This window comes from Podarcis vaucheri (genome assembly GCF_965113315.1).
Source record: "Podarcis vaucheri genome assembly, chromosome: 17".
Taxonomy (NCBI): Eukaryota; Metazoa; Chordata; class Lepidosauria; order Squamata; family Lacertidae; genus Podarcis; species Podarcis vaucheri.
The window spans coordinates 3899201-3916938 of NC_138755.1; the positions used below are offsets into that span (position 1 = coordinate 3899201).

Sequence of the window (17738 nt, forward strand, 5' to 3'; positions counted from 1 at the left end):
CCTAGCTAACAGGACCAGTGGTCAGGGATGATGGAAATTGTAGTCCCAAAACATCTGGAGGTCCGAGTTTGCCTATGCCTGGCCTAACCTGCCTCACAGGCTTATTATGAGGATAAACGGGGAGGGGAGAGAACCAGGCGTGCCACCTTGAGATGCCAGCCTTCTTGGAAGGTGATTGCACAGCGTTGGTTTCCCAAAACAGCATGGAAAGGCAGGAGTTACTCAAAGGTCATTGGCCAACATGCCAAGGCTTTTTCGGTTCTGAATCTGGAGCACAATCCTTTCCTTTCCCCCCAGTCATAGAATCATAGAATCATAGAATCATAGAGTTGGAAGAGACCACAAGGGCCATCGAGTCCAACCCCCTGCCAAGCAGGAAACACCATCAGAGCACTCCTGACATATGGTTGTCAAGCCTCTGCTTAAAGACCTCCAAAGTAGGAGACTCCACCACACTCCTTGGCAGCAAATTCCACTGTCGAACAGCTCTTACTGTCAGGAAGTTCTTCCGAATGTTTAGGTGGAATCTTCTTTCTTGTAGTTTGGATCCATTGTCATATCTGAACTGACTAGCCACCACGGGCTCAACAACCTTCCCCATGTTAAAGATGTAAGATTTAATGCGCATAAAATGCAATGTTTATATGCACTGTATTTAAAATGCAAAGCAGAAAAGTTTGTATTTGGCGCAGCTGGTTTCACTCTGGCAAATGAGGCAAAAGAGGTTGGATGTTTGTTTCAGCCTTTAGGCTAATTGGTGACTCATCCTGGAAACTGAGCTGCAATCTCTCGCAGCAGGAGGCTGAAACCTGAGATGGTGAACAAGTAAGTTCCTTAGGATCTCTCTCTGGGAGCAGAGCAAGGAAAGTATTGAAGTGAGTTAAGGACTTAAGGAAAATGGGACCGCATTGCTAGCTTGTTTAAAAGCAAAATGTTACTTTGTATCTTGTAACATTTATTAGTAACCACTTTAAGACTGTGAACCTCAAAATCTGGGATCCCCTTGAAAATGGTGCTAAAGTTTTGCAACTGTTTTGCAGCAAAAATCTTGTGTTTTGCAGCGCGCCACAAATTGATACATCAAACTGGGGTTTGTAGTTAACACCTAAAACCCCAATGTCGTCTGATTCACCTCAAACTGGCACCAAAGTTTGGCAAAAGTTTTGCAGCGAAAACCCTGTGTTTTGAAGCCCCACAAACAGAGCAATAGACCCTCAAACCTGGGGGTCATGGGGTCAACCCAAAAGCCAGTGTTGTCTGATTCACTCCAAACCGCCACCAAAGTCTGGCAAAAGTTTTGCAGAAAGCACATCAAGGAATATTTGAAGTCACCATTCCAAGTTAATGCTAAAATTGTGCTATTGTTTTTAACCTTATTGTACTGAACCCCCCACATTTTTTACACCCCCAAAAAGTGGGTTACTGCCTTTCTCAATATGGGGTGGAGCCTTACTAGACTTGCCCTCCTTCTCCTTTGTTTTTCAATGCATGTATGCATGTATCAGACTGGTGCACAACTGCTAAACAGCAAGACAACTATCTGCCTTGTAAGTTCACATTCTGGGTAATACCCCCTTCCATTTTTTTATTGTATGGTACGTTTATAAGTTTGAAACATACATATGTAGAAGAGTCCCCAAAGAGCCTATCAGGATTGCCTTCTGAGTAGTCAAACACAGGTATTTCATTTTAACATGTCAAGACATATCTCTGTCCCTTTGGAAACCAGAACTTGCAAGTTAATAGTTTCAAATATGGAGTTGTTTCTTTAAAGTCGTTTTTGAGATTTTTAAAAAACAAAAAAGTACAATTTTTTACAGTTCTAATTCCAGTGCCAACATTTTCCAATTGTTCTGCTGTTTTTTGTAGTGCCTATGTTTTGGCAACCATATTGCACACATAACCCTAGAATTGTGATCTACTCTGGGTGCGGCCTTTCTGGTCTCTTCAAATACAGTGTTGTCCAGTTGCCTCCAAAGCTTTTGTTATTATTATTGCATCCATGCAAATTCCCATAATCTCTCCTCGATTTTTTTCTTTAAATGTGCTTTCATATAGGATAAAATGTTGGATTCAACTTGATGATGCAAATATAGATGGTAATGGTTTTACTGTAACTTTAAAAAATATTTCAAGAAGTAGAAAAGATACAGAAAAATTGTGCATACATCATTGTGAACAAGCATCAGATGTGAATATCCATATACACATACATGGGTCAATATTTGAAAGACGTACATTCAGCAGAAGCATAATGTGTGATAGTGAATAAAAACAAAATTGTTTGGGGAATGTGTGAGCTTTATGTCCACAGATCTGAATAAGAATATACACATCTGTATATTAATGTATGGTAATAATGTATTTTTCCTTTCTTTTCATTCTCGCTTTTTATTATTTTTTTCCTTCTCACTCTTTTTATAAATGAAATAAAATATTAACAAAAAAGAAAAAGACTCTGGTACTGCGCGCACACACCAATATTACATTCCCCGTTTATGCGTTATTTTTCATTCTCTTTTGGCCTTATTATACCTTTGAGAGGCCTCAAATGGCCACCAGTGGCCGGTTTGGTTAATGTAATGCCTGCCAGTCATCAGCAGGGGGCGCCCCAAGCTCATTTGTGTCCAGTTTGACAGCATCCTCCCAGTTCCTGCTCCAACCCGACACATGGAAAGCCTACACAGAGCCTTTGGATTCTGTCTCATGTGTGTAAGAGGAGCATGCATCAGTGAGCTGGTGTGAGCATGTCTCCTCCTGAGAATGAAAAGCATGATTTTCAGAAGAAGAGACTGTGTGAGGCCAGGAGGAGGACAGTGGGGCAGATTTGAATCAGACCCTCCTGCTCCCCTTCTGATGCCACTGCCCAAATCTGGCAGGAGTTTTTTAGTGGGAACACCAGCTCCTGGACCAGGTTTTGAGCATCAAGAAATACAAGTACTGTATAGTAGCTTGCTTGCTGCTCACATGCCTGCTCATGTAAGCATGAATGGTGTGAAGGAAATGGAACGTCTGCAGGTGCAGCTTCTCCCTGAACTGTTCTGCAGTTAAAAAAAGGGAGAAACTCTGAACTTTCCAAATGCTATTCTGCATGGCAGCTGTGCTCAAGGCATTAAAGTCCAGTTGTGCAGAACCATTGAATGTTCTCATATATTAAACTCAGTGTGGCTCTTTAATTCATTGGCAATCTGAATATAACACTTCAATTGACCAAAGTGCTGGTTTGCTTGTTATTTAAATTTCTACTCCACCTTTCATTTAAAACAATACACCAAAAGGCAAATTAAAATCTATAAAGTATGACTGAGATTGCAGACTGAGATTCTCAGAGGAGAGGCAAGATCCATCACTTTCTACACTCTACAGTGAATAAACAGCAACACATTTGCTGTAATATAAATAAGTATATTAGCTGAGCTAACTCATATTCTCGAGGTTGATTTTCTTTTGTAAGTTGGTTGCCGCCTGGTTAGGAAAGAAGTCTGTACTGCTCCTGTACCTTTAACCAAAATTTTATTAAAATTACTAACCGACATTTCTCACAGTATGGTGAGTAGTATTCTTATCTCTGTTCTGTAAAGTCTCCTGCTGATTGCTGCAGATCAAACATTTGGCCACCCTACACCTCAGTGTGTTTGGTTAGGACCCTTCCCCTGACCACGTGCTGCTTTCTGCCATCTAGGCCACTTTGCTCCCTAATTTGGCTGCCTTCACCTCACATACTCCAGGCCCAGCTCTTGTTGCTGGGCAACCCATCAGATGCAGCCAGGCTCAAGCCAGTCTCCACACGTGGCGATCTGAAAGGAAAGCAGACCTAGCTGGCCTAGTCGAGGGGAAGGGGGTAGTTTTCACCAATTGCAGGAGGGAGGAAATGAAAAGCCGAATAGCTTGGGAATGACTCTCCGTCTAGACGGACTGCTTGGCAGGGTCACCTGTGACTCAAAAGTGTCTGGATAAATAAAGAATGGCAGAGAATATTAATGGGGAGGGGGAAGGGAGGTCAGTGCCACTCAGAAACGCTTTGGCCGTTCCATGTAGAGTGAAAGGTTTTTAAAACCACATCTGGAGAAGGCTCTCTGCAAAAAAACAGCAGCACTGTGGCATCATTGCAGCTTTGCACAAACACCCCCCCCCCTGCCCACTGCAGCGCAGGATGAGCTGAGTGCAGCACCAAGTGAAGCGCTGCTGTAAAAGACCTCCTTTCATCTGGGCCTTTGTGTTACTGTTGCCCGGCAACAAGAGCTTGGCCTGCAGGATGTGAGATGGAGGTGGCCAAATTAGCCAGCATAGTTGCCTATGTGGCAGTGGAGGCGGCGGCAGGGGGGGGGGGGGAGGATGGGAGTTAAAGGTCCAGGCTATCTGGTCCATGGTCAAAAAATACATTTAGATGGAGTGTAGGTGTATGCTTTCCAACCTCTGCTCCTGTGCCTTTAACAGGGAATTGCAGTGGAAATGTGGAAGGCAAATGGTTAATACAAGGAGGTGTGGGTGGCCCTGCACAATTAACCCTTCATAACACTAGGTTTCATGCCTCCCCTAAGCTAAGCAGAAGTGATTCTAATGCAGCCTCCTTGCTGACTTGAATGCCCTGTTGCAGAGACAACACAGCTGTAGATGAATTACTTTGCTTGCCTGCTGGCCTAGATCAAGGTAGCTGAACAATCAAGCCAGGGGAAGCTAGCTTAGCAATTAGGCCTCAGGACTTGGGGCACAGAGCAACCTTGGGTTTGAGTCAGAGAGGCAGCGTGGGGAGCTATGATGCTGGCCTGAACCAACATATGTGCTGTGTCGCCTGGCCAGGCGGAGGTCGTCTCAGCCTCTACGTCCCTGGGGCTCCCAGTAGCAGAAAGGAGGAGCTGTCATTAATAATAATAATAATAATAACAATAACAATAACAATAACAATAACAATAACAATAATAATAATTTATACCCCCCATCTGGCTGGGTTTCCCCACCCACTCTGGGTGGCTCCCAACCAAATATTAAAAATTAAACACTTCCCTAAACAGGGCTGCCTCCAGATGTCTTTTAAAAGTAACAGGTAGGTAGCCGTGTTGGTCTGCTGTAGTCGAAACAAAATAAAAAAATTCCTTCCAGTAGCACTTTAGAGACCAACTAAGTTTGCTATTGGTATGAGCTTTCGTGTACATGCACACTTTCTATGAGGTGCTACTGGAAGGAATTTTTTATTTTGTTTTAAAAGTAAGATAGTTGCTTATTTCCTTGACATCTGCTGGGAGGGTGTTCCACAGGGCAGGTGCCACTACTGAGAAGGCCCTCTGCCTGGTATTCTATTCTTGTGTGTGATAAGCCTGCAGCTCAATAAATTCCAGACTTTCTTCACTACTTGTGTTTTGTCCATAGCTTGATATGAAGAAGTTAACAAGTTTTGGGGCAAAGCCTCAGCAAGGCCTGGCTCAAATGATGTTTTTAGTTTCCTTCTCTCCTTCCTTGCACCTTCCATCTATAATACCAAGTCCTGTTTGCCTTCTCATGTCCCTCAGTTGTCTGAAAACATTTTTGTTTGTACTGTTGTTTGACAGATCCTTGCACAATCGTAACAAATGTCTTCCCTCAGGCAACCCAAGCCACACATAATAATTTACTGAGATTGTCATATTAAAGAACATCCTACTTTCCAGTGATCTGGAGCAACAAAATGGGAAGACCAAGTCAGTGTACCTTGGATAAACACTATAGCCTTGCCACAGGGAGAAAAGGAGGGCTGGTAGCCAATATCTTCATCCCTTCTGCCCTCTGTTATGTATTTCCTATAAATTAATGGCCCATCATATTGGCTCTCCTGACAAGTATTTTTATTCTTTCCATAGGCCTCTTTAACATCCCATTCCTTAATATGTGGCGGAAAAGGATATCAATGGCCAGTAGTCATGATGGCTATACAGTAGACTACCAACAACATCTCACCACACAGATTGAGTTGGCTGTAACCCATGCCTTACTGCATTTTCCAGGGGCAACTGTGCATTATGGCAGAATGCTTCAGGTCAGGAAACTCTTTACATAAGTAGAAGCGGTAGCAGTTGCAAGTATAGTGGTACCTTGGTTCCCAAATGCTTTGGTTCCCAAATGCCGAAAACCCGGAAGTAATTGTTCCGGTTTTCGAATGTTCTTCGGAAGCCGTTCGTCTAATGTGGCTGTCAGCTATTGTTTCTGAGGGACCTGTACCGATTAGAAGTTGCACCTTGGTTTTCGAACATTTCGGAAGACAAACAGACTTCCAGAATGGATTAAGTTTGGCGCTTTTGTTTTTGCTATTTATTTTGCATTTTTGTTTTGAGGCTTTTTTGGTTAATTTGTTTTTGTGACTGTGTGGAGCCCAATTCAGCTACTGATTGATTGATTGTGTGACTGCAGAAATGGATAAAAGCCCCCCTTCCAAACAATGACTATCATCAGTGCAGGTAAAAAATAAATAAATGTAATTTTTATTTTTATCATCTACAATACTATCTTCTTTATTTTATAGTACAGTACATTGATTATTGTTTTCATTTTATGGATCAATGGTCTTGTTAGATAGTAAAATTCATGTTAAATTGCTGTTTCAGGGGTTGTTTTTAAAAGTCTGAAACGGATTAATCTGTTTTGCATGACTTTCTATGGGAAAGCGTGCCTTGGTGTTGGAACGCTTTGGTTTTGGAACGGACTTCCGGAATGGATTAAGTTTGAGAACCAAGATGCCACTGTATATCACCTCAAGGACACGGGAAGAGCTAGGCCCCAAAGTCAAGCTGAGATAACTTGCTATTTCTGTACTGTACCAATCTATTTTCCTGGATTTTCTGGATTTTCCAGACAATTTATAACAATAAATTGTTCCTGGTTAAATGCCAGAACGGCTCCAGTTGTTCTGCTGTTCCCACAACACGACAAGCTAGAAGCCATGGCTGTGATGGGGTGAAGTGGATGTGTAATTTGGCCCTAGACCCATATCTTCCAAGAGGGTTTACTTCCAAGGAAGCAGGCTGAGGGTTACAGGTCATGAGCCGTACGCAGGTTTACTCAGAAGTCCCACAGACTCCTCAAGGTGACTTAAATCTGAGTAAGAGGGCTCAGGATTTGCTGTTTATTATTCATGTTTATATTCTGCTGCACAGTTTTTAACAGATCCCTCAGGATGGCCTACAACATAAAAACTCGGAAGATATACAGTTACATCAATAACATTTCACTTATTAAAAACAGGAAAGCAGAAGTATAACAAAACCGTAGCAGCTACAGACTTTCCCACTGCAGTCACAATATGGTCTGAAGTGGACTGGGGTTTAAATTCCACATGCTTTCTTAGCTAAAGCAGTATTCGCTCATTTCCTGGGAACCATAACTGAACAGACCCATCACACGTCACCGGGGAATTTCATGGGGCAGACATCACCCTAGAAAAGGCTTTGCCACTTTGCCAGCCAACCTAAAATCTGACAATTCAAGTCAGGCACTTGGTGAAGGCCCCACCTGAGAACATCAGTGCATTTGGATGGGGAAAGGAGTATCAAACCCCAAACATTTAGGGCTTTAAATATTAAAACCAGCACTTTTCAGTTATGCCTGGGATCCAATTGTGAGGCAGTGCAGTTCTCTCAACACAAGTGCAATTCAAAGTACACTTCTAGCCTCACTAAGAGCTCGTTCACACTGGACTTCACTGTGTGTTAGCAGCTGTTTGCATTTCCATTAAATTCACATAATCCACATGATGCTACCCTCAAACAACACCAAATTTGATTCCTTTCCCATACAAATTTGAGTTTACCCAATATGTGGATAATCCAATTTGATGTGGACTCTAAAGCACTCCAGATGATTTCCCCCCCAGAGTTTTGGGTGGGTAGATCAGTTGCCACCTTCTCTTATCATTGACTGGTATGGAGCTAAGGACTCAAATGCATACATTTGAGCATATGAAGAACAGAGCAGCAGACATATAGATTTGTGCACAGATATATTCTTAATAATGGAAGTTAATGGATGGATGTTACTGGCTGCTACATGCCATGTTGAGCCTAGCTTCTGCAGTGCTGCTGGCAGACCAAATATTTGTACTGTACAAGGGAGAGCAGACTGACAGAGAGATGTAGAGGGGAGAGGAGTGCATTGTATCAAAAATCCCCCCTTTTTTTCCAGGATTCAGTAAACTAGTTCCTTGACCTGTTCTATGCTTGGTGGAGGAGATAGCCCATTCTTCTTCTTCTTCTTCTGACTGATGTCTTATCTCACAAGCCAAGCTTGGGAAGTCGTCCAAGCTAGAAGTTCAGAATGTCCCAAGCTGAGCCTGGGGTGGTGTCTTGTGTGCCATGAATTTATTTGGACAAAATTACATAAAATGTTTTGTTTTTTATAAGCAGCCTTCTCAGGGGGTCAGGGAGGGGGTAGTGTCATAATGGGAACCAGCCGCTTGGGCTGAGGGAAAGATGGTTTCTATCAGTAGAATGAGGCCAGGTTGAATGAAAACAGGAAAGGGGAGGGAAACACATCAGCAGCCCTTCTGGATTAAAGAAGGGTAATAAACTTTACCTCTCTATTTATCGGTCTTCCCATCTTCTTGCTTCCCAAGGCTGCATCACCACATGTAAGAGGACCAGGAGCTGCTGACTGAAGCCATGTGTTCACTAGGCAGGGATGAGCCTTGGAGAGGAAATCTGGGCAGACAGCTGTACAGGTGGGCAGATAAATTGTTCCTATAAGGGGGACTTGCAATAAAATTTTGCAGCATATCCTGAAGTCACTAAGTGGCATGCTTCTGTTTTATGGCTATACCTGGCCCCTTGGACTTTGGGTCATATTTAAGGTACAGGAAAAGGAATAGTGACACCTTTCCCCAGCCCTAAATATCTTACTCATATTAAGGTTCTAAAATGCATGGACAACTTCACAAGTATAGGAGGTTCCCCAGTTCAGTCATTCGCACTCCAAACTTGTGGAGAGCACCTGGAAAAAGATGCTGAGATTACTAAGCCCCAGCATGGGTTTCTTAAAAACAAGTCATACTAGATGACTCTAATCTCTCTCTCTCTCTCTCTCTCTCTCTCTCTCTCTCTCTCTCTCTCTCTCGTTACAAGCTTGGTGGATCAGGGGAATGCTGTGGACATAGTGTATCTTGACAAAGGCTTTGACAAAGTTCCCCATGATATTCTTGTGGGTGGATTTGTAGCTGGCTGACTGACTGAACACAAAGAGTGTTCGCTAATAGTGCATTGTCATCCTGGAAATAAGTGACAAGTGGGGTGCCACAGGGTTCTGTCCTGGGCCCATTGTTGTTCAACATCTTTATAAATGACATGGATTAAGGCATTGAGGGGATGCTCCTCAAATTTGCAGATGACCCCAAACTGGGAGGGGTAGCCAATGCTGCAGAAGACGGAATCAGGATTCAAAATGACCTTAAAAGATTGGAGAATTGGGCCCATACTAACAAAATGAATTTCAATAGGAACAAATGTAAGCTTCTACACTTAGGCAGGAAGAACCAGATAAACAAATATAAGATGGGGGGCACCGGGCTTGACAGTAGTACACATTAAAAGGATCAAGGGGTCTTAGTAGACCACAAGCTCAATGTGAGTCAACAGTGTGATGCAGCAACGAGTCACCTGGCTCCCACAAGATCACAGCCCCAAAATATGTGTGCTCCAGTTTTCCTCTGGGTATGTTGGAGGGTATGCTTTAGGCTATCAACATTCTGGTGACATACACAATGCACATTTACAGCACATGACTTCACCCCAAGAATCCTGGGAACTACTTTGCTTAGGATGCTGAGAATTATTATAATAATTACTAATAAATTTTTATTTATACCCCACCCTCCCCAGCCAAGACCGGGCTCAGGGCAGCTAACAACCATTAATAAAAACAAGTTGATTAAAATACAATTTAAAAAGGATTAAAATATAACATTAAAACATTAGGATGTAGCCTCTTCACCGGAGGAGAAAGGAAAAAGCTACACATGTAGCTCTCTATTGGTTAATTGATTATTTAAAGAAGGTGGATAGGCAGCATCTGTGAACCCACAGGTTTCTGTCACACAGGTTAGAATAACAGAATCATAGAACTGTAAAGCTGGGCCCCCTCAGGGTCATGTTGTCCAACCCCTGTGATGTAGGAATCTAAAAAAAATGTAGTATAAACACTGACAACTGGGACACACTGGCCTGCGAGCGCTCCAGTTGGAGGACAGCCTTTACCAAAGGTGTCATGGGCTTTGAAGACACTTGAACTCAGGACACAAGGGAGAAACGTGCCAAGAGGAAGGCATGCTTGGCAAATGCATACTGTGATCAACTCCCCCCCCCCGGAAACCAATATCCCCACAGTGGAAGGACCTGTGGATCCAGAATTGGCCTCCAAAGTCACTGTTAAAACCGTGTTTATGGAAGACAATCTTACTCGGCTACGAGTGATCGCCAAAGAGAGAGCTGTAGGACTGTCAACTAAATGCCTTCCCACCTCTTTTCCTGTCTTGGGCTGCAGCTCCCTCCTTGCATTCTTTATCCAGTTTTCACCAGGTTGGCCACTGCTTTCCTCTTGGGTGAAAACAGAGTAGGTGTTGAGCAGTTCCACCGTCTTTCTGTCACCCAATAGCATATCTTCATCTTCTCCACGCAAAGGACCTGTTAACTTGCTTGTTCTCTTGCTTCAAGCATAGCCAAAGAAACCTCTTTAAATTACCTCTCTTGCAAGCTTGAGTTCATTCTGAACTTTGGCTCATCTGACCTTCTCTCTGCAAATGTTGGTTACTTGTATATATTTTCTCTTTCTTCCCTTTCTGATACATGCCCTTTTTAAATCTCATCTCATCTCTAAGCTCCTTAAGCAGTCATACTGGTTTCTCTAGATGCCTCTCACTTTTCTTTCTTCTTGGAATTGTCTGCTTTTGTGACTTCAGGATTTCACCTTTAAGAAACTCTGATCAATCTTGGACCCTCTTCTCTCTGAGTATTTCTGACTATGGGATTTCACTGAGTAGTTCCTTAAGCTTTTTGAAATTAGCCTTTGTTTTGACCTTTTGCTGTTCATAAAATGTCATTTTCTATGTAGACATATCTATGTGTAGGTGTCCCCATTTCATTTCAACAATGTCAGTTCACTATAGGAGGGAATTACGGTACATTCACGAACTGACAAGTACTTAATAGTATGTTTGTTAGGAAAAGTGCTGGTTAATAGCCCTGAATTGCAGGCTTATTAATAACACTTAATAAGTGCTGGCACTGAAATCATGAGACTGGCTCAGAACAAATGAGATGTTTTAAAAACAAAGCCAAGCTTTGATTGGGGTAGTAATTTATTAGAAAAATAAAACAAGTGTAACACATTTCTGAGTAAACATGCAATAAATAAATGAATGAAGAATTCTGCTACTAGATCATTCAATTTTTTTGCCAAGAAAAGTTGAATTCCTGTATTAAATATATAAATTGGGCATGTATTTGTAATTCATATTAACTTGTCTAATTTATTCAGGTTTGTTTCCCTAGTTAGGGGGTGGACCAGGGACTGAAGGGCATTGAAGCCCCACTACTGGGAATATTAGGCCTCATGTCCTCTCCAGTTTGCATCCAGTGGACTCTCACTGCTGTACACATGATGTTAGCCACAATTCATATTTATCCTGCCGTTTCTTATGAAATACTGTGTTTTGATTGCATTTCCCCCAAAACCAGCTTCAATCCAAATTGAGAGAAATAATGACTTACTATACATGTGCTTTAAGCTGGTAATGTGTATACAGGCTTTTTCAGCCACTCTCCTGTTTCAAAGGCTTTAGCAGATAACTGCATTTCAAGACTAGAAAGATGCTTTTTCAAACAAGAAATCTAAAATTATTGGGAATATGATTTCTGTGCATTTTTCTGCATTCCTGTGGAATTGTAGCACGTGCATAATTATGATTTTGACTTTTTTGTCTTTTTCTTCTGAAGGCTAGATTCTACAGCACACACACTCACTGCAGGCATATTTCAATATTCTCTTTAATTAGAGGGGCAGATCTGGAAGATCTCTTTTTAAATGAGCATTTAATGCATTTCCATATTGCAACTTCATAGTTTTACTGGCTGTGCCTATGAAGCAGTTTCAGCCGAAATGAGCAAGCAGCGATGTGCATCACCATAACTCCAGCACCATCCTAATCCTGGTCGCTAGTGGCGGATAATGATTGGATGTTGCATACCAGTGCACACATGCAGCTGTTGCCAGACCTGTCACCATCTCTTCCAAAGATCTGAGAAAGGCACGGCTCCTTCAGTGCTACGGTGACTCATAGGACTGAAACATCTGTAGTAATTTTAAAAAAAATGGCAACCAGAGTTGGAGAAAGATGATCAATTTCAAGGGCCAACTGGATGTGATGCAAGAGATTCCTTAATATGGTCAATTGCAGCCCTTAAATTCAGACTGTGACTGTGTGTGTGTGTGTGTGTGTGTGTGTGTGTGTGTAGAGGGTTTAACCCTTTCCTCCACAGAGCAGTTTTCTGATTGATATTACACCAAAGCTACAATTTGCCCTGTGAGGCAAAACATATTGGTATCAAAGTAGGATATTTTTATGAGTTTCCCAACAGATTTCTGTGAAAAGGGTTCTCAGTATGGATTGTCCCGAGGGCCAAGGATATATCTGACCAGAGTCTCCAATTTTATGGAAACCGTGAAGAGCTGGTGTTCTGGTGACATGACTCTATGGGAGCTAAGAGGTCTAGGTAATGGCTGGTAGACATGACTCATCTGCATTTCACACACTCACAAGCAGCCAGGGGAAAGGGGTAAGGTGTCTCTGTCTGAAAAAGAACAGTAGGAAAAATGACCTCCTAAAATTATTTCCATTAAAGTGGCAGCTGGGTGGAGTCGGCAGTCAAATATTTTGCAGTGGAGAAAAGATCTTTACCAACAGGTCAGGATAATATTGAAAAATATGATTTCAAAATAATTTGATGTCCCAAAGTATTCCTGGAGAAACCCCATCATGTCTAGTTTAGACCTGAGAAAAACTACTCTCTCTCCCAGCTTCAGGTATAGCTTTTTACGGGTAGTACCACTTCAGGCTATAAATAAAAGAATGTGACATTTGTAAACCATAGACAATATTCTCCTTGTTTCACCCCAAATCAACCCTATGTGGAGGCACATGCCACTTCAAACCAATAACGGCAAAACTAACGGAACACATTTATGAAAAATGAGGAAGTCATGGGTAGACTGAGGCAGAAGGAAGCAAATAATATTGGTCGCAAAGAAGACAAACACATTTAGCCTGTCTGGAGAATCTGTCCCTACAGATGAATCATGCCTGCACTGACCAACACACCAACTGGGACGAGACAGGAGAATAGGCAGTAACCCAGTACTTTTCCTTCTCCGCCTGGGAGACCCTGGTGAGAAGCTGGAAATGCAGGCGGCACACACGTCTTTCACATGGGATGATGAAAGTGGAGGTTTCGACCTAATGGGACTGCCTCTTGCATCATGTGCCCACTTATGTTCAAGCTGCTTTTGCATGGTGAAGTGTGGTGGGTTTTTTTTAAGAAGACATTAAACTAATTATATATTCTATATAGGTAGTAAAGGTAAAGGGACCCCTGACCGTTAGGTCCAGTTGCAGATGACTCTGGGGTTGCGGCGCTCATCTTGCTTTATTCACTGAGGGAGACAGCGTACAGCTTCCAGGTCATGTGGCCAGCAGGACTAAGCCGCTTCTGGCGAACCAGAGCAGCACATGGAAACGCCGTTTACCTTCCCACCGGAGCGGTACCTATTTATCTACTTGCACTTTGACATGCTTTTGAACTGCTAGGTTGGCAGGAGCAGAGACCGAGCAACAGGAGCTCACCCTGTCATGGGGATTCGAACTACCGACCTTCTGATCGGCAAGTCCTAGGCCCTATGGTTTAACCCACAGCACCACCCACGTCCCACATACATACATACATACATACACATACACATATACACATACACATTGGAAAGCATTAATCTTCATGAAAGCAGATTGGCAGCTATTCAGTGTGGAGAAAGAAAGGACAACTGCCCAGCACCCAAACATTGACAAAGACTGCTGCCCCCTCCTCAGGAACCCACATGCCTAATTTGGAAATGGTATCTTGAGATGTGGCCAAACCTATGCAAAAAAAAAGGCAATGTTGCACCAAAGTGATGCTATTGTCCACCATCTTGACTCAAAATGGCACCCGGCATCCACACAAGGCCCTGCCCCCCCCCACCTTGGGAACTTTTGTGCTGAGTTTGGCAACAATACTGGACAAACATTTCCCAAATTATATAGTAATTGCTGCTGCTGCTGTTGTTACATTTTTTAAAATAAATAAGATTGTATTCCTTTGTTGTGTGAACAGTTTTATTAACACTTCTGTACACCACCCTGGAATCTTCTGAAGATCAGTGGTTGCAAAATATTTTAAAGACCCACCCACCCCTCGGGACGAGGTATTGCAGGGAAAGTAGTGGTGACCTGAGTAGGCTGTGGTAAACTTGTCAGTTTGTAACTGAGGTGAGACTGGTAAGCTTCAGAGGAGGAACCTCCAAGGTACCCCAGAGAAGGCAGCTTGGAAGCCATTGCTTTGAGAGATACAGTGGCCATTCTGAGCGCTATGGTGCCCCCAAACAAAGGGCTCATTCAAGGGAAGCTTCACAACCTGCCCAAATCCCTGAGACCATGTTGGACCCCCGTAGGGCCCTCTGCTGCGTCATCAGCCAGCAAACCCCCAGGCCCCTCCACCAGACGGATGCTGGTTTCTGTAGTCACAGACCTGGCAGTGTGCTGGGATGGGCTAGCAAGGCCCTGGAGGCGTCAAATCGCCTTCTCTAACAAGAGCCGCTCACGGTTTCTGCACAGTAGCTGGTTGTGTGCATGCACAGAAGTGCCATTCATTGGAGTGAGACCTCGGAGCCTGGCCAGGTGCTAAGAGACAAACTCCCCTGTCTTAGGTGAGCCGGCTCCCCCAACGGACATTAACTGCCAGAGCCCCCTTGCTCCTGCCAGAGCTTTCCCTCCATTTGCTCCCGTCAAAGCCCTGCTTCCCCCCTCCCTCCCTCCCCATCGTCAGAGTTGTGGGGATGAAGAATATAAACCTCTCCCTGTACAGGAATATGCGCCGAGTGGTGAAACCAGCCTGGAGCTCTGCAGCCTTGCAGTCTGGAAAGCAGAGGAAGCATGAAGCTCCTTCTCCCTGCTCTCTTTGCCTTGGCTCTGTGGGCTCCCCTGGGCTGGGCTGCCCGGAAAAAACCTGAAAGCCCAAGCAAGGGCTTGAGTTCCTCATCCTCTCCTGCCCCAGATGGGCCAGCCCATCCCGGGAAGCGACAAAAGCAGCAGGCAGCAAGCGAGCTCATCTTGGGGCAGGGTGTGGCGGAAGGTGAGTCAGGGGGAAGGCCATGTGGGTGGTGGAACTGCTTAAGGGAGGGGCTTCCAAAGGGGCGTGGCTGAAAAGTGAAGCAGTGGGGTCACGAAGCGGGCCGCCGTGCAGACTACCACAAAATAGTGAAATGTACCAAACTGTTACAGTCTCTCACCCCTGTGAACACTTGCAGAAAAAAGGCAACCGTGAAGGAGGGAAGCTCAGCTTCAATACTTTGTGCCGTGTTTGTCAAGCCCCGTCCGTCCTGCAGTGTGTCAGCCCACATTTACGAATAGGAGTTGTCCCACATGCAGCTGGGATTTTGCAGGCAGGCTCAGCTAGAATCTTACCCCGTTGCCAGAGCTGGAGGATGCAAAACCAAAAGAAAACATTCCCACAAGCTGCTTTTGCTTGGAGGGGTTGGTGGTAGTACCATTTGTAGTATTGCATATGCTGTAAATGAAGTTGTGGACCATGAATTTGAATGTGTGTGCATTGCGCTGCCATGTGAGAATAAGCCCCTTAGCAAGTGGCGCATGGCAGCAACTGGAGCCATTTGGCAAAACTGCATGTGAGCACTGGCCTCTTGGCTATGGCTATGCCAATGAGCCCCAGGCAAACCAAAATGTAATCTAGAGCCCAGATAACAAACATCTGGGGACAAATATGTTCCTTAAGCCTTCAGTTGTTTTTCCTGGGGTAAAAGGAAGCACATTTCCCCACATTTTTTTCAGTATACATTTATGCATGGAGCTAGCCTCTGCTCAACATTTATGGTTACTTCCACACTGGTATCTGAAATTGCCACCCTTTGTTCACATACTTTTAATGGAGAAAAGAAATTATATTGTTGTCAAATAATTGTAGTCCATTGGTTTCTGTGTTAGTCTCCTGTACTGTAATTTGCAGACTTGGTATATGTGTGTGTTTTGGGGGGTTGTCTCCACAGACTGTTGAAGCTTTTCAGGACTACTGCAGCTTTAAAGTTCCTGTTTGCAGGTCCTCCCCATACTACTGCTTCCTGTTTATTCCGTCTGGAGGGTTACTGCTGAATAACATCTTTTAGGCTGCAATCCAACACATGCTTTAGACTCTGTAAGATGGACATCAAAGTAAATAGGTTTAGACTGTTAATTGCCCAGTGTTGTGTTCTGTTCATGGATGTGGTGGTCGTCTTTAACTACTTGGTTTTTGTTTAAAAAAACATAATAGTAAAATAACACTGTTTAGTATAAAAAATAAAAAAGTAAAAGAGCAAGAAAACCAGTAATCAAAGCCTCTCTATCAAACAGGAAGAGAAACAGCAACATGGACAATTAACTGAGGTTATTCAATCACCAACAATCCTCCAGTCAACGGAAAGAAATAGCATGGGCAGGATTTTCATTTTACATGGGCAAGGACTTTTTCTGACTAAAACTTTTTGCCAGCAAACATTGCAGAAAGATTTTAGCTATGGTATATATTGTTTAACAATGGTATAATATTGCTACATGCCACCCCAATCTCTGAGCAGAGTTAGATTTCAGGCTCCAGGTGCTTACCACAGCAGAGACTGTGATGTCTTTATGAGATGTGGTTTATTTACTCACATATATGGTCTGAGCCTCCGGTGGAGGGGCTCCCAGCATCATACTCCAGGAGGGTTTTGTGTCTCCCATTCCTGCAGCCTCAGATTCAAAGTGTCAGCCCACATTGTGCTCTGACCTCCCCCAGCCCTTCAGCATGTTGTTGCTTGCAAACTGCAGCTGTATTTCCTCCTGCTTACATCATACCCAACTGCAATCCTGAAACTTCTTCCTCCTAAAAACTCTGGCATTGTCTTCTGCTAACTACCCAGAGCCCAGGGCTGGCTCCACCCATTTGCTGGCTGATGGCTTATCCCCCCTGTCCTTGTTCTCTGTTAAGGACTCAGAAGCCATCATCAGGCTGACCTGTATTTTCACACTGCTTAATTCAGCACCCGACAGCACATCTTACTACTCCAAGCACTGCTCAAACTCCAAGACCCACCAGACCCAGGAGTTTAGGGGAGTCAAGGCACCCACAAACTAATACCAATATAATGCTATGCAGAACCTCTGCTTTAATTCCACTTCCAGTTAATATGGAAAGGCAATTCTTTGCAGTTAGCAGTTCTAAAGGACTCCAGCAGCAAATCAACTTAGAAATACAGCCTTAAAGAGCAGTTGTGATTCAGCAGTCATTCATTCAAAGTCAAAAAAAGTGTGGTCTTGTGTATGTGTCCTCTGGCAAGGGCTGACCCAGATTTTTTGATGGATAGCACAAAGAATCAGCAGAAAATATTCTGTTGATGTGCACAGCAAACAAAGTCAGAGCATTCATCATGTTATGCTTCACCCA

The 17738-nt window shown here is 43.5% G+C and overlaps 1 protein-coding gene across 3 annotated transcripts in view; it reads left to right on the forward strand.

The window, feature by feature from the left end:
• The first annotated feature begins 593 nt into the window (after positions 1-593).
• LOC309522446 (uncharacterized protein) overlaps positions 594-17738 on the forward strand; it is a 41004-nt gene continuing 23859 nt past the window's right edge. The window contains exons 1-2 of one of the 3 annotated variants that reach the window (XM_082205720.1): positions 594-875; positions 8579-8683. In XM_082205720.1, coding sequence (XP_082061846.1) covers positions 8644-8683 — 40 coding nt within the window. In that variant the 5' untranslated portion in view covers positions 594-875; positions 8579-8643. Of the gene's footprint in view, positions 876-8578; positions 8684-15074; positions 15393-17738 lie in introns of those variants that run through there. The other 2 variants (XM_082205719.1, XM_082205718.1) reach the window with 2 other exon arrangements.